Genomic DNA, 22944 nt, shown 5'->3' on the forward strand with positions numbered 1-22944 from the left:
ACTTCCAGTGTTGGGGAAAGTTACTGTTAAAAGTAACTCTTTACAATGTTACTTCCATTGAAAGTAACTTGTTACATTACTTTTGCATTACCAAAAACAGAAAACGCTCTGAAGATGCCTTGCGTCATTCTTATGCCCAGTAGACGCACACTACCTTTGAATGGCTTGCATAGCCTAATCTATAACCCTGGGCTATACCAACTCAAATAATGACAGACGCAATATCTTGGATTTTTACTTTACCTTCTATAACTGTATTTTAATGTTTGATTTATTACATTAAATCATTCAGTAAGGACTTAAAACAATTATGGCACTCTCCCGAGTGGCGCAGTGGTCTAAGGCACTGCATCACAGTGCTAGCTGTGCCACTAGAGATCCTGGTTTGAATCCAGGCTCTGTCGTAGCCGGCCGTGACCGGGAGACCCATGGGGTGGCACACAATTGGCCCAGCGTCGTCCAGGGTAGGGGAGGGAATGGCCGGCAGGGATGTAGCTCAGTTGGTAGAGCATGGCGTTTGTAACGCCAGGGTTGTGGGTTCGATTCCCACGGGGGGCCAGTATGATTTTTTTTTTTTTTATAATGTATGCACTCACTAACTGTAAGTCGCTCTGGATAAGAGCGTCTGCTAAATGATTAAAATGTAAATGTCATCTGTTTTTGTTGCCAGTATAAACTGCTAACAGCGGAGAACTGCTAGATAACTTTCAAGCACGTCAATAACTAAATAATTCGTCAATTTTTTTTTTTTTTGCGCCAACAAAGAAAAAGGGAATTCATATTGTAAAAGTAACTACTTGCTTATTTGGAAAAGTAACTAAGTAACTGATTACCTACATTGAAAAACTAACGGGTTAAGTTACTCGTTATCACAAAAAAGTAATCTGAGTACTCCCATCATTGGTCACTTCCTGTTCACGAATACCCTATTTTCTTTTGAGTGGGATAGCTGAAAGATGTAGCACAGAGAGGCGTGGGTACAGCTCATCTAGGAGAATTGCTGATATGATGCGAGCGGCCGCATTGTCGCCAAAAGGTGAGAGACGCGTCGTGTCATCTCGCTCACATCGGTGAAGCAGATTTCATTTGTCAGCTCGGGCAGTGTAACCTTGAGGTGTGTTATAGAACTGTAGCTTTCATGTAGCTTAGACTGACATAGGATGTGAGTGGTGATGGAAGACTACATAGAAGAGAACACAGGTGCAATGTCATGTGGCAATGGATCCTTCACTGTAGATCAAGCGGAGACACTCACTGCTGAACAGTTATTCAAGCAGTTTCTCTGTGAATTTGTTTAAGCAATTTGTGTCACTATCAGTCACAAGGAAAGGGAAGAAAGAGTGTCTATGCTGATGTTATTCAGCATGAAAAACAGCAATGCAAGCATAAAATCACTCAAGAAAAACTGAAACGACACCATTATGCTTTACATTATTTAATTTAGCTCAAAAAACAAATAATACCGATAATCAAATGTCATCAGGCAGATATCATTTCACTTATACACATCAATGTATGTATAGCTCCTATACTATATTTAGTAACTCTAGCTAGCGTACACTAGCTGGTTGACTTATTTCAAGTGCAGTTTGAAGATGGGCAGAACACCTTGGGCATGGGCCAATCAGTTAATCAGAGAAACGTGTGTTTTCCCCACAAAAAAAGTAGCTAACTTGCCCTAAGCGGGAAACCAAAATGCCTCCTTCCCTCACTCTGACCCTATTCTGACCCTAACCCACCGCAATACCTTGTGGATAGCAAACCAGGCAGCGTCTCGGGAAGACACAGCAACTGCCAGAGTTTCAAAGGTCATCGGACTCTGGGATAAACGTGGGATCCAGGTGCACTGTGGGAAGGATGAGGGGGGCGCTGGCCCCCGCCCAGCCGCAGGCCACCCTGTTGAATGTGGGCCTCTGCACTGCAGGCTCCGCCTGGAGCTCGGGGTACAGGTCCGGCATGGAGTTGTGTTCCACCTCGGGGGCCTTGAACAATGGGGCCGGTCTGGTGGACTTGCCTCCGAAGCCTCCGAACGGAGTAGCCACCCTGGAGATAGGTAGAGGATTGACAATGTTAATATTAGCCTTGCACCACTAACAATGCAGAGGGAAGTGATAGATTGACTCATCTCATCAAAGGTATGAGCCACTGGCTGGAGGACATGTTCTGTTGAAATGATAATGCATGGTGTATCTGTTGACTATGTTGTGACTCAGATAAAGGAAAGTATGTCAGTGGACTCCCTTAATCTACTAACAATGTGTAAAATCAAGGTGAAATGTTAGTATATTTCTACATAGAAGACATCGAATATGTTATGCTCATTACAAAATCACATGTTGACATATGTTGTCGGGAGTGTTACCGCTGCGCCAGACTCCGGCACGGCAAGTACTATTTCAACCAAGGTGTGGTCCAGGTCCATCATCAGCTATACCTGTTGAAGCTCTTGTACCCTGGTCCTTCTGGCTTGGCCTCGGGCTCTGGCAGGCGAGTGACGAGGCTATCGGCCAGGGAGGGGTCGTGGTGGTAGATGGCCTGGTCCCAGGGGGAGTGGTAGGACTTCGGGAGGCATGTTCTGTTGAACTTCTCTGGTTCCATTTCTTGCAGAGGTCCACCATAACCTGGGCGAAAGAGAGGGAGAGAGAATCTGGTGTAAGGGCCCTGGTATTCCACATTACCTTTCTTTGGTACAGTTTGTGGTTCAAGAAGTGGAGATAGAGTGAAAAATAGGTGGGGATGGAAGGAGCGAAAGACTGAGAGAGAGAAATAGTGAGAAACTGCATAACAGCGAGATGGTGTAGTAGACTGTGAGAAAGGATTTACAATGACCTTTGAGGCATCCATCAGGCCATCAGGTCATATACTACCAACCTGATTTTTCCCAACACAAAGATCAATATAAACCCTGTGCAGCACCACATTGGTCCTCCCTGTGTGCCTCCAGGGAAAAATATGGTCAAGTTTCAGAGTTAACCAACACAAAGGACTTCTCACTGTGTGGTGTAAGGGTGACAGGGAAGGCCTATCCAAAGAACTATCCTTCAAAACGAGTGTGCTTCGCCGGGGGTGGCTTACATAACATGGGGTGTTGCGCTGACATGTCCAACCCTCTTATAACAAACAATCCCTCTTCCTGAATTGATGGTTGCATGAGGAGGAAATGGGAAAGACCAAACATTGGCCCCTCAGGGGAGTTCTGCTGTTTTTTGAGGAGCTTCCTTCACAAACGCACACCACGAGATTTACACCGGCCACGTACAGGGCTCACGTGCATGGTTGCGATTTTGGCTGCTCCAATGTGTTGTGAGAAATGTACAGTGACTGCCGCGCTGCAGGAAACACTGGGGCTTGGGGAGATAAGAGGGGAATTTGTGTATAAGTGACATGGTTGCCCGAGAGCTTGGTTAGATATAGAGAAGGGCAATTCCACAGTAACGGAATTACGCTTTGACTCAGGGTTTTTTTTTTTTTTACTTTAAAATACAGTCAGGTCCATAAATATTTGGACATTGACCAAGTTGCAATTATTTTAGCTGTCTACCACAGCATATTGGAGTTGAAATTAAATAGTAGTGCAGTCTTTCAGCTTGAATTTGAGGGTATTTACATCCAAATCGGGTGAATGGTGTAGGAATTACAGCACTTTTTATATGTGGTCCCCCCCTTTTATAAGGGACCAAAAGTAATTGGACAATTGGCTGCTCAGCTTTTCCATGGCCAGGTGTATGTTATTCCCTCATTAGTTCATTTACAAGTAAGCAGAGAAAAGGTCTAGAGTTGATTTAAAGTGTGGCATTTGCATTTGGAATCTGTTGCTGTTAACCCTCAATATGAAGTCCAAAGAGCTGTCACTGCCAGTGAAGCAAGCCATCATTAGGCTGAAAAATCTAAACAAACCCATCAGAGAGATAGCATAAACATTAGGTGTGGCCAAATCAACTATTTGAGCTCAGGAACACCAAAAGGCCCGGAAGACCACGGAAAACGACTGTGGTGGATGAATTCTTGGTCAAATCAGTTGGCCAAATCAAGAACACCCTCCAGGAGGTAGGCATATCTGTGTCAAATTCAACAATCAAGAGAAGACTTCACCAGAGTAAATACAGAGGGTTTACCACAAGATGTAAGCCTCAAAAACAGGAAAAACAGAGTTTGCCCAAAAAAACATTTTTAAAAGCCTGTACAGTTCTTGAACAACATCCTATGGACAGATGAGACAAAGATCAACTTGTACCAGAATGATGGGAAGAGAAGGGAAGGAACTGCTCATGGTCCTAAGCATACCACCTCATCTGTGAAGCATGGTGGAGGTAGTGTTATGGCGTGGGCATGTATGGCTGCCAGTGGAACTGGTTCCCTTGTATTTATTGATGATGTGACTGCTGACAAAAGCAGCAGGATGAATTCTGAAGTGTTTAGGGATATATTATCTGCTCAGATTCAGCTAAATGCTTCAAAACTCATTGGACGGCGCTTCACAGTGCAGATGGACAATGACCCGAAGCATACTGTGAAAGCAACCCAATACTTTTTTAAGGCAAAGAAGTGGAATGTTCTGCAATGTCCTAGTCAATCACCTTAACTGAATCCAATTGAGCATGCATTTCACTTGCTGAAGGCAAAACTGAAGGCAAAACGTCCCAAGAACAAGCAGGAACTGAAGACAGCTGCAGTAAAGGCCTGGCAGAGCATCACCAGGGAAGAAACCCAGCATCTGGTGATGTCTATGGGTTCCAGACTTCAGGCAGTCATTTACTGCAAATGATTTGCAACTAAGTATTAAAACTTACAATTTAATGAATGATTGTTAGTTTGTCCAATTACTTTTGAGCCCCTAAAATTGGGGGGCTATGTATAAAAATGGTTGCAATTCCTATGTAATTTTGACAAAACCCTTCAATTAAAGATGAAAGTCTCACTTAAAGCACATCTTGATTGTTTCCTTTCAAATCCATTGTGGTGGCGTACAGAGCCAAAATGATGCAAATTGTGTCACTGTCTAAATACTTATGGACCTGACTGTATATGCCAAACAGGAACAATTGATTTCAAAGTTTAACAAACCATACAACTCCATGCACAAGGACTACTTTAAAAAAAAATTCCACTGAACATTTTACAAAAACTAATTTAGTGGAAGATGCGAACTTTGGTCATGGAATTACGGTAATATCTCCCTCATGTTTTTATGCAACCACGTTTTCCAAAAACTCCAATCCTTTCTGACCCCATTTCCCGGCTCCTGTAATTGCTGTATCCACTGACTTCTCCTCCGACTCCCCCTCAAGGTGGTGGCGTAGTCGTAAGTTCCCGAAATAGCAACGCATACTGTCTCCATGTGCTCATCGGCTAAACTGGTGTCCATATTATATGGACTGTGCTGGATCGGGAGGGCGAGCATGATCTGAGAACCAGTCTCTTCCTGATGGTATCAGGGGACAGCGAGCAGTGGACACAGGAAAAACTCTATGCCTTTCCTGTGGGGAATCTGGACTGTTATCAAACTATGCCCATGGCCGGCAGTAAAAAGAGAGAGGGAGAATGAGGGATAGATACAGAAAGTTAGGGGGGGCAGAGCGTGTGGGGGAGAGATCCACTGAAAGAGGGAGAGGAAGACCGAGGAGGAGAAGGAGAAGGAGAAAGACGTCTCCTGCCCTAGAGCCAGAAGATTGCACCCAAGGATAAAACATTTCATTGAGTTGTTATATCCAGCTGGACCATACATACACTGTATACAGCAGCACCATGTGTGAATAAAGGAGAAAATATTCCTAGTAACAAAAGTCCTACCTAGCCTATCAGAGGGCAAGGTGGAGCTATGACCATATTATTTAATACAAGTAAAATCCTGTCCAGGCAGTAAGGGGCTAGGGTTAGTTTCTTGACTGGACATAGTCAAAATTAGGCTTGCTAAGACTTATCAGGCCAGGCCAGGCTGCGTTACTTTTAATTTGGCCCAAGGCTTTTTGTTCTGTGCCCGATTCAGGTGCTACAACACAAGTTTTCAACTGACCAAGGCTGACTCCAATGTCACTGGCCCACTATTATAAATCATGCTAATGACTCCACTGAAATCCAGGCTACTGAGTCATAAGGGGTCATGGGGTCATGAGTTTTGAGCAGAGGTTATGTCACAGTAGCAGCACCCACCTGGTGCAATGTTGTCTGGGTTAGGGGCGGTGCTCGGGTCAGGCATGTTCGGGGGCATTTTAGACGACTGCTCCACTCTTAAGCTGTTTTCTTTCGTTTCTTGACTCTCCGTTTGAAGATTTACACCATTCTAAGGGGAGAGGGAGAAATACAGAAATAGAGCAGAGGTCAAAGAGATGGAGAGAAAGAGTGAGGGAGAGAAAGAGGAGAGGTCAGTAAGTGTCTTATGTAGAGCCAGTAATATAAAGACCATTGTTTTCTCATGGTTGAATATCCGGTGCTGTGGTCCACAGTGGGTAACTTTCATCCTCCCAGTGATATTTGGAATGATTTACGCCAGGACTTCCTCAGGAAATGTTGAGAACTTGAAATAACAGTTCCCCTTTGCTCCAAATGGTAAACAAACTGGGGAGAGATATTCTTTAAAAAATAATTTCATCATATTCAGTGTAAATATATTCCAAACAACCTGTTAAAATCTGACACCCTCTGGTGGCATTTTCTAAGCAACACATAAATTGTAACCGACTTTCATTAGATACATTTAAAAACTATTTTTAAAAATCAAAATGTCCTACAAACACATGCTTAGTACTGTTAGAAACGTAAGAACCGTGGGATTCTGATACAGGTGTATAGTACAATGCTGAAGTTGGAGTGAGTAGTCATGCTGTACTTCGCTCCGCAGGTAATATGACACACATTACATTACAATGGAACGATTTGATTAGTGTAATGTTAGCTAGCTACATAGTTGTCTTTGTATCAAAGATAAAGATGTAGTATAGAGAAACTATCGAGGTTAGCTAGCCAGCTACATTTGTTCACAGCGACTTTTCAAACAAAGTCAACACCGCAGCCATTGCTCTCTAGCCAACACTACCAGCTAGCAGTACTGTAGCAACTAAATAGAATATCATTTTAGCCAGCTGCATTCGTTCACAAAGACGCAGTTTTTCAAACAAAGTCAACACCGCAGCCATTGCTAGCTAGCCAACACTACCAGCTAGCAGTACTGGAGCAACTAAATACAATATCATTTTAGTCAATGAGAATTTTGCAACGTAAAGCTTCACTTTCTGAACATTCGAGATGTGTAGTCCACTTGTGTAGCTAGCATGACTGACTTTGTGCGAGCTAGCCAACATTTAATTATTTCTGCGTTATGAAAGGAACTAGACACGGACACGAATGATCTGTTTAGTGTGTAAACACACTATTGGTAGTTTGTTATAACCAATTATTGGTGATAAACCGTGTGTTATTGGATGCTAGCATGCTAGTTAGCTATGGCGTCATAGGATACGGTGCCCTGGGCGGTTTTCACGGGAAGAATACTGTACCAAGTTAGCGAGCTGAATAAACTAAGTTAGAGTCTATTCCTAGAAAACATTGAACCGCTGTAGTTTACAACAATTATAATTTATAAAGTGGAGGTTGGGTGAGTTATATTTGAGTGTTTCAGTGAAAGGTAAGTGAGGGAGGCCCCGCTCTCTCGCTTCCCCAGATGTTTAGTTAATTTTATTCCAATCTCTTTTGCATTATTGTAGCCTTTTCTGTAGCCTGTCAACTATGTGTCTGTCTATCCCTGTTCTCTCCTCTCTGCACAGGCCATACAAACGCTTCACACCGCATGGCTGCTGCCACTCTAATCTGGTGGTCCCTGTGCACACGACCCACGTGGAGTTCCAGGTCTCCGGCAGCCTCTGGAACTGCCGTTCTGCGGCCAACAAGGCAGAGTTCAACTCAGCCTATGCTACCCTCCAGTCCCTCGACTTCTTGGCACTGACGGAAACATGGATTACCACAGAAAACACTGCTACTCCTACTGCTCTTTCCTCGTCTGATCATCTATTCTCGCATACCCCGAGAGCATCTGGTCAGCGCGGCGTTGGCACAGGAATCCTCATCTCTCTCAAGTGGACATTCTCTCTTTTCCCCCTGACCCATCTGTCTATCTCCTCATTTGAATTCCATGCTGTCACAGTCACTAGCCCATTCAAGCTTAACATCCTTATCATGTATTGCCCTCCAGGTTCCCTTGGAGAGTTCATCAATGAGCTTGACGCCTTGATAAGTTCCTTTCCTGAGGATGGCTCACCCCTCACAGTTCTGGGTGACTTTAACCTCCCTACGTCTGCCTTTGACTCATTTCTATCTGCCTCCTTCTTTCCACTCCTTTCCTCTTTTGACCTCACCCTCTCACCATCCTCCCCCTACTCACAAGGCAGGCAAAACGCTTGACCTCATCTTTACTAGATGCTGTTCTTCTACTAATCTCACTGCAACTCCCCTCCAAGTCTCCGACCACTACTTTGTATCCTTTTCTCTCTCGCTCTCTTCCAACACTACTCACTCTGCCCCTACTCAGATGGTAATGTGCCGTCGCAACCTTCACTCTCTCTCTCCCGCTACTCTCTCCTCTTCCATCCTATCATCTCTTCCCTCTGCTAAATCCTTCTCCCTCCGATCTCCTGATTCTGCCTCCTCAACCCTCCTCTCCTCTCTTTCTGCATCTTTTGACTCTCTATGTCCCCTATCCTCCCGGCCTGCTCGGTCCTCCCCTCCTGCTCTGTGGCTTGACGACTCATTGCGAGCTCACAGAACAGGGTTCCGGGCAGCCGAGCGGAAATGGAGGAAAACTAGACTCCCTGTGGACCTGTCATCTTTTCACTCCCTCCTCTCTACATTTTCTTCCTCTGTTTCTGCTACTAAAGCCACTTTCTACCACTCTAAATTTCAAGCTCTTTGCCACCTTCTCCTCCCTGCTGAATCCTCCCCATCCCTCCTCCCCCTCCCTCCTCCCTTTCTGTGGATGACTTCGTCAACCATTTTGAAAAGAAGGTTGACAACATCCAATCCTCATTTATTAAGTCAAATGACACCGCTGGTCCTGCTCACACTGCCCTACCCTATGCTTTGACTTCTTTCTCCCCTCTCTCTCCAGATGAAATCTTGCGACTTGTGACGGCCGGCCGCCCAACAACCTGCCTGCTTGACCCTATCCCCTCCTCTCTTCTCCAGACCATTTCCGAGGAGACCTTCTCCCTTACCTGACTCCTGAGTGGCGCAGTGGTCTAAGGCACTGCATCACAGTGCTAACTGTGCCACTAGAGATCCTGGTTCGAATCCAGGCTCTGTCGCAGCCGGCCGCGACCGGGAGACTCATGGACGGCGCACAATTGGCCCAGCGTCGTCCAGGGTAGGGGAGGGAATGGCCGGCAGGGATGTAGCTCAGTTGATAGAGCATGGCGTTTGCAACACCAGGGTTGTGGGTTTGATTCCCACGGGGGGCCAGTATAAAAAAAAATATGTATTCACTAACTGTAAGTCGCTCTGGATAAGAGCGTCTGCTAAATGACTAAAATGTAAAATGTTACCTCACCTCGCTCATCAACTCATCCTTGACCGTTGGCTATGTCCCTTCCGTCTTCAAGAGAGCGAGAGTTGCACCCCTCCTCAAAAAACCTACACTCGATCCCTCCGATGTCAACAACTACAGACCAGTATCCCTTTTTTATTTTCTCTCCAAAACTCTTGAGCGTGCCATCTCTAGCCAACTCTCCTGCTATCTCTCTCAGAATGACCTTCTTGATCCAAACCAGTCAGGTTTCAAGACTGGTATTTCAACTGAGACTGCTCTTCTCTGTGTCACGGAGGCTCCCCGCACTGCTAAAGCTAACTCTCTCTCCTCTGCTCTTATTCTTCTAGACCTATCTGCTGCCTTTGATACTGTGAACCATCAGATCCTCCTCTCCACCCTCTCCGAGTTGGGCATCTCCGGCGCTGCTCACTCTTGGATTGCGTCCTACCTGACAGGTCACTCCTACCAAGTGGCGTGGCGAGAATCTGTCTCCGCACCACATGCTCTCACCACTGGTGTCCCCCAGGGCTCAGTTCTAGGCCCTCTCCTATTCTCTCTATACACCAAGTCACTTGGCTCTGTCATATCCTCACATGGTCTCTCCTATCATTGCTACACAGACGACACACAATTAATTTTCTCCTTTCCCCCTTCTGATAACCAGGTGGCGAATCACATCTCTGCATGTCTGGCGGACATATCAGTGTGGATGTCGGATCACCACCTCAAGCTGAACCTTCCCGGGGAAGGACTGTCCGCTCCATGATCTCGCCATCACAGTTGACAACTCCATTGTGTCCTCCTCCCAGAGTGCAAGGAACCTTGGCATGACTCTGGACAACACCCTGTCATTCTCCGCTAACATCAAAGCGGTGACCCGATCCTGCAGGTTCATGGTCTACAACATTCGCAGAGTACGACCCTACCTTACCCAGAAAGCGGCACAGGTCCTAATCCAGGCACTTTTCATCTCCCGTCTGGATTACTGCAACTCGCTGTTGGCTGGGCTCCCTGCCTGTGCCATTAAACCCCTACAACTTATCCAGAACGCTGCAGCCCGTCTGGTGTTCAACCTTCCCAAGTTCTCTCATGTCACCCCGCTCCTCCGCACACTCCACTGGCTTCCAGTTGAAGCTCGCATCTGCTACAAAACCTTGGTGCTTGCCTACGGAGCTGTGAGGGGAATGGCACCTCCTTACCTTCAGCCTCTGATCAGACCCTACACCCAAACGAGGGCACTCAGTTCATCCACCTCTGGCCTGCTAGCCCCCCTACCTGTACGGAAGGACAGTTCCCGCTCAGCCCAGTCAAAACTATTCGTTGCTCTGGCACCCCAATTGTGGAACAAGCTCACTCACGAGGCCAGGACAGCGGAGTCACTGACCACCTTCCGGAGACACTTGAAACCCGACCTCTTTAAGGAATACCTGGAATAGTATAAAAGTAATCCTTCTACCCCCTCCCCCCTCCCCCTCATAAAAAATATAATAAAATAAAGATGATTTATATTGGGTGGTTGTCCCACTAGCTATCATAAGTTGAATGCACCAATTTGTAAGTCGCTCTGGATAAGAGTGTCTGCTAAATGACTAAAATGTCAATGTAAATGTATAGCAACAATGTGACTATTACAGAGGCAGAGCAACAGCAGGCAAAGAAAAGTAAAATAAAAAATATATTTTTTAATCTTTTTGGGGGGAGGTTGGTTCCCAAATTGTCCCCATGTTGGGGAATAAGAGATTTTAAAGTCTAGGTTTGTAGTAAAATATGTCACCAATTACCATTCAGAAAAACATTGTCACATCTTTTACCTGATGGTGGCGCTCTAAACATGAGCAAATTCCAATAGGAACACAGCCATTTAAAAAAACTGTTGAAACCAGATGTGACTGGTTTGATCTGGTTTGGGTAGTACCTCACTGTGCGAAAATGGCTGAATGGATTTTAAAGCCAGACATCTTAAAATTACCCTAGGGATCAAGTTGTTTTTTAAATAACAGACAGACAGGCGAGGAAACGTCAAACTTTTTTCCCCATTCATTTTTGTCATTGGAAACGAGCGCGATGGATCAACGGCGCATATGGAGGATGCATTCGAGGTAATGTCATATTAAATGTGGATGAAAAATAAATGCATTGCATTACGATGACTACCAAGGTGTACCCTTTCCATACATACATTTTTGCACTTTTGGTGACTTGACCTAAATTGCATACTCTATGAATATGACCATAGCTCATGGGGGCATTCTTATGACATCGCCAGCAGTAAGATTTGAGCTTGATTTCCAAAAAGACAAGTGCTGTAGCTTTCGAATGATATGTCACTTTCTTAAGCTCCGCAGGCGCGGCACTGGGCCCTACAACGCTCAGAGTTTAACAGGTATGACTGTGTGTGTACATTCCATAGGCTCAAACAACTATCAGAGGAAGTGTACTGTACATTACTGTTATGTATGGTATGACGTGCTGTACGTCGTGCTGTACGTTATTATGGTTTACGACAGTGTTCTGCTTTACGTATGAATGGGTTGTCAGAATGAGTGGCACATGTCATAAAATGTCAGAGTGATGTACAATGTGAAACTGTGCAGATGTGCGTTCTTCTACAACTTAGCTATATATATAATTGGTGACTAAGATGGCTGAATTCAGCTTACCATCGCCAGCACCATTCCTCAACGTGCCTGGTGAACCTCCAGTCCCGTGGAATAACTGCCTTGAAAGTTTTAACACTTATCTCGAAGCTATGGACTTTACTACAATCTCCGACAAGCGGAGCAGCACTGCTCCGTCACTGCCTCGGTACAGAGGGACAGAGGATTTTCAGAGCGCTTGGATCGACTCCTACATTCACCACTGCAGTCATCTTCCTATGGAACCACTTTGCCGAGAAAGAGCAAGTGCTCCTCCGACGCTACGGAAAAGACGCCAACGGCGCTAATCTGAGGGATTTGGCTAGCACTTGTAACTACAGGATACTTCAGGACGAGATCATCAGGGATCAGCTGATAGAGGGGACGTTATGTGAAAAGACAAGGGAGAAACTGCTTTTGGAATCGGATCATTTACAACTTGATGGAGCTATTAAAATAGCACTCCAGGTTGAAGCGGCTTTGGAATGCTCTGCTATGAAAACAGGCAACTCTGCAGCATACACTCGGCCACCAGCCATTCTCACACAGCAGCTTCAGCCCGAGCAGGCGCACTACAGCGATCACGCGCTGTGCACGCCCTCCCACATTGATAGCTGCATGGACACCGGCATGCCCGTGCAGCAGGCACACAGACAAACAAACAGAAGTAGCTCTGGCAACCGTGGGGCTAGCTCTCACAATTCAAGGGCTTCAAACTGCCCAGCCCATGGAAAGATATGCAAGAACTGTTCAAAATACAATCACTTTGCAAAAGTGTGTCGTTCTGCCCCAGCTACTAGATCCACTCAGAACAGACCCTTATTTTCATCTCACTCTCAACATGAACACACTGAAATCCGAACCGTCTCCACCAATCATGTGTCATTCAAGACATGCACTGTGCAGCTGGGCGAGGTGGGTTTGCCTTTGCTAGTGGATACTGGCGCTGTGGTGTCGTTGCTCAACCTTGCCACTTACTACAAGTTTTTCAGTCACCTACCACTCCAACAGCCCTCCACTGCCCTGTGTCGGTTACGGTAGCGCCAAAATAGACATTGCAGGCACCCTCCAGGTCCCAGTGCACTACGGCGCCAGGGATCTAACATCATTCACATTTCACGTTGCAAAGCGGGGTGCCAACCTCCTGGGTATCAACCTCTTCACAGGCTTGGGGTTCACACTGAGAGATGACAGTGGGTCAGCTATCCACCAGGGTACCTGCACATGGCAAAATAACTGGCCAGCTCTGTTTGATGGGCTGCCTCACAGCCTTTATTCACAGGCTCCTTGTGAACCCGGACGTGACCCCAGTCATGCAGCCCCTGCGGCGCATTCCCTTTGCACTGTGTGATGACGTCACAAAAGATCTCCAGTCACAGTTGGAGGCAGACATCATTGAGCCAGTCAACGCTGCCCCCTGGATTTCAAACTTGGTCATTGCAACCAAAAAGTCAGTTGGAATCCGGACCTGTGTGGATCTCCGTGCTGTGAACAAGGCTGTTGTCCCGGGTAAGTACCCCTTGCCTACAGCTGAGGAGCTGACCACACAATTTCATGACTCCAGGGTTCTCACAAAGCTCCACCTGCGTCAGGGTTATCTTCAGGTGCCCCTCCACCCAGCCAGCAGAGACCTCACGGCCTTCGTCACACACGCTGGCGTGTTCAGATACACACGCATGCCTTTTGGACTTAGCTCCGCCCCCAGCTGCTTCCAGAAGGTGATGAGAACCAGACCGTCGACTCCACAGAGTATTCAATGCCCTACTGCGGAACAACCTGACCCTGAACGAGTTTGTGGGGTTCCGCCTGTCGGCCAAAGGCATTGCCCCACTCCTGTCGAACATTGAAGCCGTCCACCGCATCCCGGAACCTACCTCAGCCTCTCAGGTGGCCTCATTCTTGGCCATGACAGCCTACTACCTCCGGTTTCTGCCCCACTACTCTCAGACCACAGCGCCCCTTCGCCAGCTCCTCAAGAAGGATGAGCCATGGGCCTGGACTGCGGCCTACTCAGACACGGTCCGCTCACTGAAGAGCCAGCTCACCACAGCCCCAGTCTTGGCTCACTTTGACCCCATCTGCCACACCATTGTCACCTGTGACGCCTCAGCTGGAGCACTAGGAGCTGTCCTCTCACAGCTGCAGAATGGCATTGAGAGGCCCGTCGCCTTTGCCATTTCGACAAGGCACAAGAAGCTGATCATCCAAGTGTCATACTGGGTCCGAGCCTGACCGCCTCAGCGGTGCAACAAAATGGCCTCATTCTGGTCGGACCCCTTGCAGGTCAGTCTACAACTGGGGCCCACCATCTTCATGCTGAGCAATGGATCTCCCTAGCACGCCAGCCGCCTCAGAAAAGTCCCTGCCCCTCAAGGAATACAAATGCCCACAAAACGGACATACAGGCCAGTGACACCACCTGATGGACCTCCTATACTACTACCACCCGAGCGCCAGCCTCTGTGGGCTCCCCAAGGGCCAGAGCCACAAGCGGTCGCGGTTGAAGAACGGCCTATGTGGGCACGAACTTGCCTTGCTCATCTGGAGGACTACTTAATCTCCTTTCAGTCTTAGGCTCCGTTAGGTGTCTTAGTCAACCTCCAGGTTAATGGACTGAACTGGCTAGTTTGGAGAGTCGTTGTTTATCTCTTTCGTTTAAGGGTTAATGTTTATTTCTTACAGGTATCACTCTAGGTTCTTGCCCTATGGACATTTTTATATATGGTACCAGTCCCTGGTTTTGGAAAGGGGGTGGGGGGGCGTGTTATGTATGGTATGTCGTACTGTACATTGTTATGGTTTAAGACAGTGTGCGGCTTTACGTATGAATGGGTTGTCAGAATGAGTAGCACGTCATAAAACGTCAGAGTGATGCACAATGTGAAACCGTGCAGATGTGCGTTCTTCTACAGCTAAGCTAGATATAACAATTACTAAATGGAAAGTAACAGATTAGTAGACCCTTTTGGATGTTCTGTTTTAAAAGCTATATGGGAAATGTCCCTATGTGGCCTAAGTAGCCTAGAAGGTTACTAGGGCCTAAAGTAGACTCTAGGGCCTAAAGTAGACTCTAGGGCCTAAAGTAGACTCTAGGGCCTAAAGTAGTATATAGGGCCTAAAGTAGACTAGGTCCTAAAGTAGACTCTAGGGCCTAAAGTAGACTCTAGGGCCTAAAGTAGACTAGGGCCTAAAGTAGACTCTAGGGCCTGAAGTAGACTCTAGGGCCTAAAGTAGACTCTAGGGCCTAAAGTATACTCGGGCCTAAAGTAGACTAGGGCCTAAAGTAGACTCTAGGGCCTAAAGTAGACTAGGGGGGCCTAAAGCAGACTCTTATTTGCATCTCTCATCACAGTCACAAAGTACCAAAACAAATGGTAACTGTCATCTCCCTCATCGCTCATTTTCCCTTATCGCTCATTTTCTCTTAAATGTTCTTGTTGAAACAGCAACTTTGTTCCAGTGTTTTGATTGTCCTTGTAGTATACTATTCTAGTTAGTGTTCACATTCAAGCATGCACATGCAAGTGGTTTGTGTTGCTTACATTGATCTGTGTGTTGGATACATTCTGGATGCTCTCGAAGGTGTATTTCTCTGAGCGCCTCTTGCGCTTTTCAAAGAGGAGGGAGCCCCTGTTGGACACCAGAGACAGCTCCTCCAGCATCACATCCTTAGGGACACTCATCTTCTTCCCCAGGTCCATCTCTGCATCTGGAAAAGACACAACAGCTCTGAGAAAGTGGGTTTCTGGTGTGTGTGTGTGTGTGTGTGTGTGTGTGTGTGTATGTGTGTGTGTGTGTGTGTGTGTGTGTGTGTGTGTGTGTGTATTGTGTCATATTGTACCTCACCTGTATATGCCCTTATGTGTAGTTGTGGGTTTATTTGCGTTTGGCTGAGCTAGCGTCCCATCCTCCCTTACTTTTAAATTACCCTATTATGCATATTCTGTCAAAGTAGTTTTTCATTATACTGACAATATGCACATTTGGCTAATTACATTCTACTGAATACCTTTCACTGTAAAACACATTTTACACATTCCCAAAACCCTTCTCGCTGACTTAGTATACACTGAGTATACAAAACATTAGGAACACCTGCTCTTTCCATGACATTGACCAGGTGAATCCAGGTAAAAGCTATGATCCCTTATTGATGTCACTTGTTAAATCCACTTCAATCAGTGTAGATGAAGGGGAGGGAACAGGTTAAAGAAGGATTTTTAAGTATTGAGACAATTGAGACATGGATCGTGTATGTGTGCCATTCAGAGGGTGAATGGGCAAGACAAAAGATTTAAGTGCTTTAGAACGGGATATGGTAGTAGGTGCCAGGCACCGGTTTGTGTCAAGAACTGCAATGCTGCTGGGTTTTTCACACTCAACAGTTTCCTGTGTGTATCAAGAATGGTCCTCCACCCAAAGGACATCCAGCCAACTTGACACAACTGTGGGAAGTATTGGAGTCAACATGGGCCAGCATCCCAGTGGAACGCTTTCGACACCTTGTAGAGTCCATACCCCGACGAATTGAGGTGTTCCTAATGTTTGGTATACTCAGTGTATATTGTCAATATGAGTAATGATGAATCATTTTCTCATGTCAGCCAGCCTCTCATGTTGGCCAGCCAGCCTCTCATGTTGGCCCCCTTGTTTGCGGTTAATACCTAATGCATGCTGATCATGGAGGTGTCATAGGCCTATCAAATCAGCCAAAAGTAAGCTAGCCTGCCAGAATATGCCTCAGCTGTCAGTGACGCTCAGGCCCTCCCTCCCTACCCCGACGAGCCATGCAGTTGTCCCCTCCCAGAAATAGCTCATTCAAAGGACAACGACAAAGGGATTAGTTACTTTGAGCAATGAAACGTCTTATTTATATACAGGGCTGTAGATGGTGGCGAACTGGATGATACCCCGCTACAAAGTGAGAGTGTTAAGTGTGTGTGTCAGAGGAGGCTGGTGGGGGGAGGAGCTATAGGAGGATGGGCTCATTGTAATGGCCGGAATGGAATTAATGGATCGGTAACAAACATGTGGTTTCCATATGTTTGATGTGTTTGATACCATTCCATTTATTATATTCCAGCCTCCTCTGATGTGTGTGTGTGTGTGTAGTACGCGTTTATGTTTGTTCACAGGTACGCACGTGAGTGTATTTATGGCTGTGCAGTATGTACTGTATGACTGCAGTTGCATTTATTCAGAGAGAGAGAGTACCTTCAGGACCCTGTATCTCCCTACAGATGGCTGCTGCTTGCAGTTTCCTCTCGTTGGTTGTCATGGTAGAGAACTGCGACATTGCTGCCCCTGGGGAAACACAATATCACAAGGGACAGCATGTGACTGCACACCTTGTTCAAAGGCAGCTAGCTTAACAACACCCCAAAGGAGGCAACACTGCGCAGCATGCTATTGATCGCTAACATTACACTCCCCCAGCCACGCACAAACACCCGCCGGAGCCGGTTGAATTTATTGGAGGCGCTAAAAGGGCAAAGTTAGCACATCCCTTTAAATAACCTTGGGCAGTTAAACGCTGAGCACATACTCGTCAGACATGGCAGGAGCGAACCACAGTGGAGCAAGAATCCATACGCTTGGAATTACCCATGACTGTCGAAAAAGGACAGGGGTACGGGGCGACAGGGCACATCAAGCAGATGTGACAGTTGAGAAGATGGGGCAAGCTACAGTCCACAGCAAAATACACATTTTGCCCAAGTCAAGCTATAGCATACTGCAATTTCCCAACTCCGGTCCTCGAGTACCCCAAACAGTACATATTTCTGTTTTGGCCTCAGACAAGCACACCTGATTCTACTTGTCAACTAATCATCAAGCCATTGACAAGTTGAATCAGTCGTTTTTCTCTGGGGCTACAACAGAAATTTGTGCTGTTGGAGGTACTGGAGGACCGGAGTTGGGAAACACTGTATGCACCATCTTGTTTTCATTCAAATCTGAATGAATATATGTACTTGTATGTACAGTATTCCATGAATAGGTACTCATAAGTAAAGTAAAACAAAGGTAACACAACAGTGTAACATATAGAGAAATTAAACTGGTCTTGTCCACTAATTTGGCCTCAGAGCCATTCATAGCTATCTGACCATCTGACCATTAGATTAAAGCATGCTCACATGTTCGTTCATAGCTCTAGCGTCAGCTCCAACAAGTTAATCCACTTCCAAATAACTTCTCAATGTTCATTCATACGCTGTTGTAAATGTAAAAATGTTGAGGGAATAGCACCAGCAAACGATGTATGGAGAACTAAGAAATAATGTGAAATTGCTGCACATTGTCATGCATAATGAAATTAATCAACATACAGTAAGTCATTCCAGCCTGGTCTCATAGACTAGACGTAACATAGTAAATGTAAATCCACACCACAAAATTAGTTTGATATGACAAGTTTCGTATGGTTACTTAAGACAGAAGGTTACTTAAGGCTAAAATGAAAGGAGGGTGGTTGGTCGGGCGTATAACACAAATGTTGTTCAAATCTCATCACGGACAACTTTAATTAGCTACTTTGCAACTACAGTACACAACTACAGTACTTAGGTTAAAGGGTTAGCTAACCCCTTACCTTAACCCCTAGCCTAGCTAATGTTAGCCACCTAGCTAATGTTAGAGTTGGCCACCTAACTAATTGGAATTCATAACATATTATACAAATTGCAATTGGGAACATATCATACGAATTGTAATTTGTAACATATCATATGAAATGGATGATTGACATCCACAAATTAATATATATGTAACATATACTAAATGGTGGGAGACAGATTTACTTTACTATGTTACGTCTACCCCTGAGTCCAGGATGGTCATTCACATAATGCCAAGCTCCATTACATTTTAGGGGGATCAGATGGACCTTACACCAAGTGTCACATATTAACGAGACATTGGGATGCAAAGAACATGTTAGATTTACAATAATGCAGAGGGCAGCTCTGTCGCACCGGACTATTGAGTGTCCCCAACAAGCTTGACTTGAAACATCAATGTCAACCTGTACAATCACACAGCAAAACATATAGGCACAACACCTAGGAAGTGGCCCTATGTTTATGACACCTTACCTGTGTGTATGTCCCTTTGGGGTTGTGTCAAGATATGCCTGTATCCTTACGGAAGCTAGGAAGGCGTAGGGCGAGGAGGTCAGACTGGGTAGTGCGACCTGCACGGGTCCTTTGCGCTCCCCAGCTCTGAAGCTGTTGCGGGGGTAGGTGGGAAGGAGGGGGAGGGGATGGGGATGGGGGGGTCGGTGGCTGGCTGGGATGGGTGAGTGACTGGGTGGGTGTCAGTGTGTGTCTGTTGTCATTGGTATGTGGTTTGGCCAGCGTGGGAGGTGGCTAAATATAGCAGGCCTTGGCTACCACTTCGCTTCCCGCTCTCTCATGGCCCGGTGTCTGTTCAGTAGCTTAGGCGGAGGTCACTACCAGACTAGCTCAGTCTTAGCCACTACTTCCCCCCACCCCTTTCTGATGCCATACTCCCCCCCTCCCTGTCTGACAAGCAAGGACCTGTGGGAATGCGTGTTACGATTGGGTTGTAAATCCCCCTCCCCCCAGTTGAACCAAGTTTCCAAACCCTTATATTACTGATCCTTCTCCCATGTATTTGTAGTGTAGATCTCAATGGTCTACCCAGGGAGCTGAAACGATTTGATATGTATGAGCTCTACCTAAGCCGCTAAAATGAGCTGTTTTGGTTTGGGCCCTAGGTGGCAGGAGAGGTCATTGAGAGGAGTTTTATATTTCCGGTGCACCAAATGCATCAATGACTATGGGACTACGAAATACGCTATGAAAATTAAAAATAAATACATTAAATTATGCCTTATGAGCTTAGAACCCGAAATATAAGTTTGTTTTACTCCAATGTTTGTAAACATTGTAAATGTAACCAAACACTGTTTAGTCTCAACATGCTTATAACTATTATTTAAATATATTGGATGGTCAGTCCATGCATTCATGGCTCTGTCTTAAATTTCTCCAGAACCATCACTCAGCGTTTTACCAAAACAGAAGTGGGGTTACCGTTTTCCAATTAAATAACCAAGTTGTTACAAATTTGATGATATACTTGTTCAAACGATTAGGAGACATGATGTGGAAGTAAAACTAAAGGGGCATTTACTTTCACAGGGTATTACAACTGCCCAAAGATTCAGGATGTTGAAACCCTAGACCCACTCCAATTTGCATACCGCCCCAACAGATCCACAGATGATGCAATCTCTATTGCACTCCACACTGCCCTTTCCCACCTGGACAAGAGGAACACCTACGTGAGAATGCTATTCATTGACTACAGCTCAGCATTCAACACCATAGTGCCCTCAAAGCTCATCACTAAGCTAAGGATCCTGTGACTAAACACCTCCCTCTGCAACTGGATCCTGGACTTCCTGATGGGCCGCCCCCAGGTGGTAAGGGTAGGTAACAACACATCTGCCACACTGATCCTCAACACGGGGGCCCCTCAGGGGTGCGTGCTCAGTCCCCTCCTGTACTCCCTGTTCACCCATGACTGCATGGCCAGGCACGACTCCAACACCATCATTAAGTTTGCCGACGAAACAACAGTGGTAGGCCTGATCACGACAACGATGAGACAGCCTATAGGGAGGAGGTCAGAGACCTGGCCGTGTGGTGCAAGGATAACAACCTCTCCCTCAACATGACCAAGACAAAGGAGATGATTGTGGACTACAGGGAAAAAAAGAGGACTGAGCACGCCCCCATTCTCATCGACGGGGCTGTAGTGGAACAGGTTGAGAGCTTCAAGTTCCTTGGTGTCCACATCACCAACAATCTATCATGTTCCAAACACACCAAGACAGTCGTGAAGAGGGCACGACAAAGCCTATTCCCCCTCAGGAGACTGAAAAGATTTGGCATGGGTCCTCAGATCCTAAAAAAATTCTACAGCTGCACCATCGAGAGCACCCTGACTGGTTGCATCACCGCCTGGTATGGCAACTGCTTGGCCTCCGACCGCAAGGCACTACAGAGGGTAGTGCGTACGGCCCAGTACATCACTGGGGCCAAGCTTCCTGCCATCCAGGACCTCTATACCAGGCAATGTCAGGGGAAGGCCCTCAAAATTGTCAAAGACTCCAGCCACCCTAGTCATAGACTGTTCTCTCTGCTACCGCACGGCAAGCGGTACCAGAGTGCCAAGTCTAGGTCCAAAAGACTTCTCAACAGCTTCTACCCCCAAGCCATAAGACTCCTGAACAGCTAATCATGGCTACCCGGACTATTTGCACTGACCCCCCCACCCCCCACCCCCACCCCCCACCCCATCTTTTACGCTGCTGCTACTCTGTTAATTATTTATGCATAGTCACTTTAACTCTACCCACATGTACATATTACTTCAACTACCTCAACTAGCCGGTGCCCCTGCACATTGACTCTGCACCGGTACTCCCCTGTATATATAGCCTCCCTGTTATTTTATTTTACTTCTGCTCTTTTTTTTCTCAACACTTTTTTGTTGTTGTTTTATTTTACTTTTTTATAAAAAATAAATGCACTGTTGGTTAAGGGCTGTAAGTAAGCATTTCACTGTAATGTCTGCACCTGTTGTATTTGGTGCATGTGGCCAATAAAATTTGATTTGATAATTACATTTACATTTACATTTTAGTCATTTAGCAGACGCTCTTATCCAGAGCGACTTACAGTTAGATTAGGGCCTAATGAATTTATTTAATTTACTGATTTCCTTATATGAACAATAACTCAGTAAAATCTTTGAAATTGTTGCATGTTGCGTTTATATTTTTGTTCAGTATAATTGACAGCTTGAAAATTAGGAAGCATGTACAGAATACAAATATTCCAAAACATGCATCCTGTTTGGCACTAAAGTAAACTGCAAAAAATGTGGCAAAGCAATTAACTTTTGGTCCTGAATACGAAGTGTTATGTTTGGGGCAAATACAATACAACACATTACTGAGTACAACTCTCCATATGTTCAAGCATAGTGGTGGTTGCATCATGTTATGGGTATGCTTGTAATCGGTAAGGACTGGTGAGTTTTTCAGGATAAAAAAGAAACGGAATGGAGCTAAGCAAAGGCAAAATCCTAGAGGAAAACATGGTTCAGTCTGCTTTCCACCAGACACTGGGAGATGAATTCACCTTTCAGCAGGACAATAACCTAAAACTCAAGGCCAAATCTACACTGGCGTTGTTTACCAAGAAGACAGTGAATGTTCCTGAGTGGCCGAGTTACAGTTTTGACTTAAATCTGCTTGAAAATCTATGGCAAGACCTGAAAATTGTTTAGCAATGATCAACAACCAATTTGACAGAGCTTGAAGAATTTTGAAAATAATAATGGGCAAATGTTGCATAATCCAGGTGTGGAAAGCTCTTAGAGACTTACCCAGAAAGACTCACAGCTGTAATCACTGCCAAAGGTGCTTTTACAATGTATTGACTCAGGGGTGTGAATACATACAGTATGTAAATGAAATATTTCAATCCAATCAATTTGAGAATTTCTAAAAACATGTTTTCACTTTGTAGTTATGGGGTATTGTGTGTAGATTGAGATTATTATTATTTTTTAAACCATTTTGAATTCAAGCTGTAAAACAACAAAATGTGGAATAAGTCAAGGGGTATGGATACTTTCTGAAGGCACTGTAGCTGCGTTTAGGCATGTCTTCCTTGTTTTGAGTCTGTTAAGTGTGTTTCTCATTCTGCTGGAGTTGACCTAGTATTTTATATTAAACCTACCTTACACATCCAG

General features: G+C 45.6%; 1 protein-coding gene across 2 annotated transcripts; it reads right to left on the reverse strand.

Moving 5' to 3' along the window:
- Positions 1-1419: 1419 nt before the first annotated feature.
- Positions 1420-19398, reverse strand: LOC121554650 (myozenin-2). Of its 2 annotated transcripts, none has more exons than XM_041868311.2 (6): positions 19248-19398; positions 17365-17454; positions 15693-15853; positions 6151-6280; positions 2435-2621; positions 1420-2043 (listed from the first exon to the last, which is right to left on the reverse strand). In XM_041868311.2, exons 2-6 carry the CDS (start codon positions 17444-17446, stop codon positions 1803-1805), a joined length of 801 nt encoding a protein of 266 aa, XP_041724245.1. In that variant the 5' UTR covers positions 17447-17454; positions 19248-19398; the 3' UTR covers positions 1420-1802. The 2 variants fall into 2 exon arrangements, with proteins under 2 accessions (XP_041724245.1, XP_041724244.1); XM_041868310.2 differs by having other exon boundaries at positions 15693-15859; positions 19248-19397.
- Between the last annotated feature and the right edge of the window lie 3546 nt (positions 19399-22944).

The sequence above is a fragment of the Coregonus clupeaformis genome, chromosome 39, assembly GCF_020615455.1.
Source record: "Coregonus clupeaformis isolate EN_2021a chromosome 39, ASM2061545v1, whole genome shotgun sequence".
In the NCBI taxonomy this organism is placed as follows: domain Eukaryota; kingdom Metazoa; phylum Chordata; class Actinopteri; order Salmoniformes; family Salmonidae; genus Coregonus; species Coregonus clupeaformis.

Bases quoted from the DNA above. Each gene is read 5' to 3' on its own strand.
- LOC121554650 (XM_041868310.2), bottom strand. From the start codon at position 17,446: ATGTCGCAGTTCTCTACCATGACAACCAACGAGAGGAAACTGCAAGCA. The intron at 6,281-15,692 runs GTAAGCAACACA...CTCTCCCCTTAG, and splicing joins TATCCAACACACAGATCAAT to AATGGTGTAAATCTTCAAAC. The intron at 2,622-6,150 runs GTGGGTGCTGCT...TCTTTCGCCCAG, and splicing joins CCCAGACAACATTGCACCAG to GTTATGGTGGACCTCTGCAA.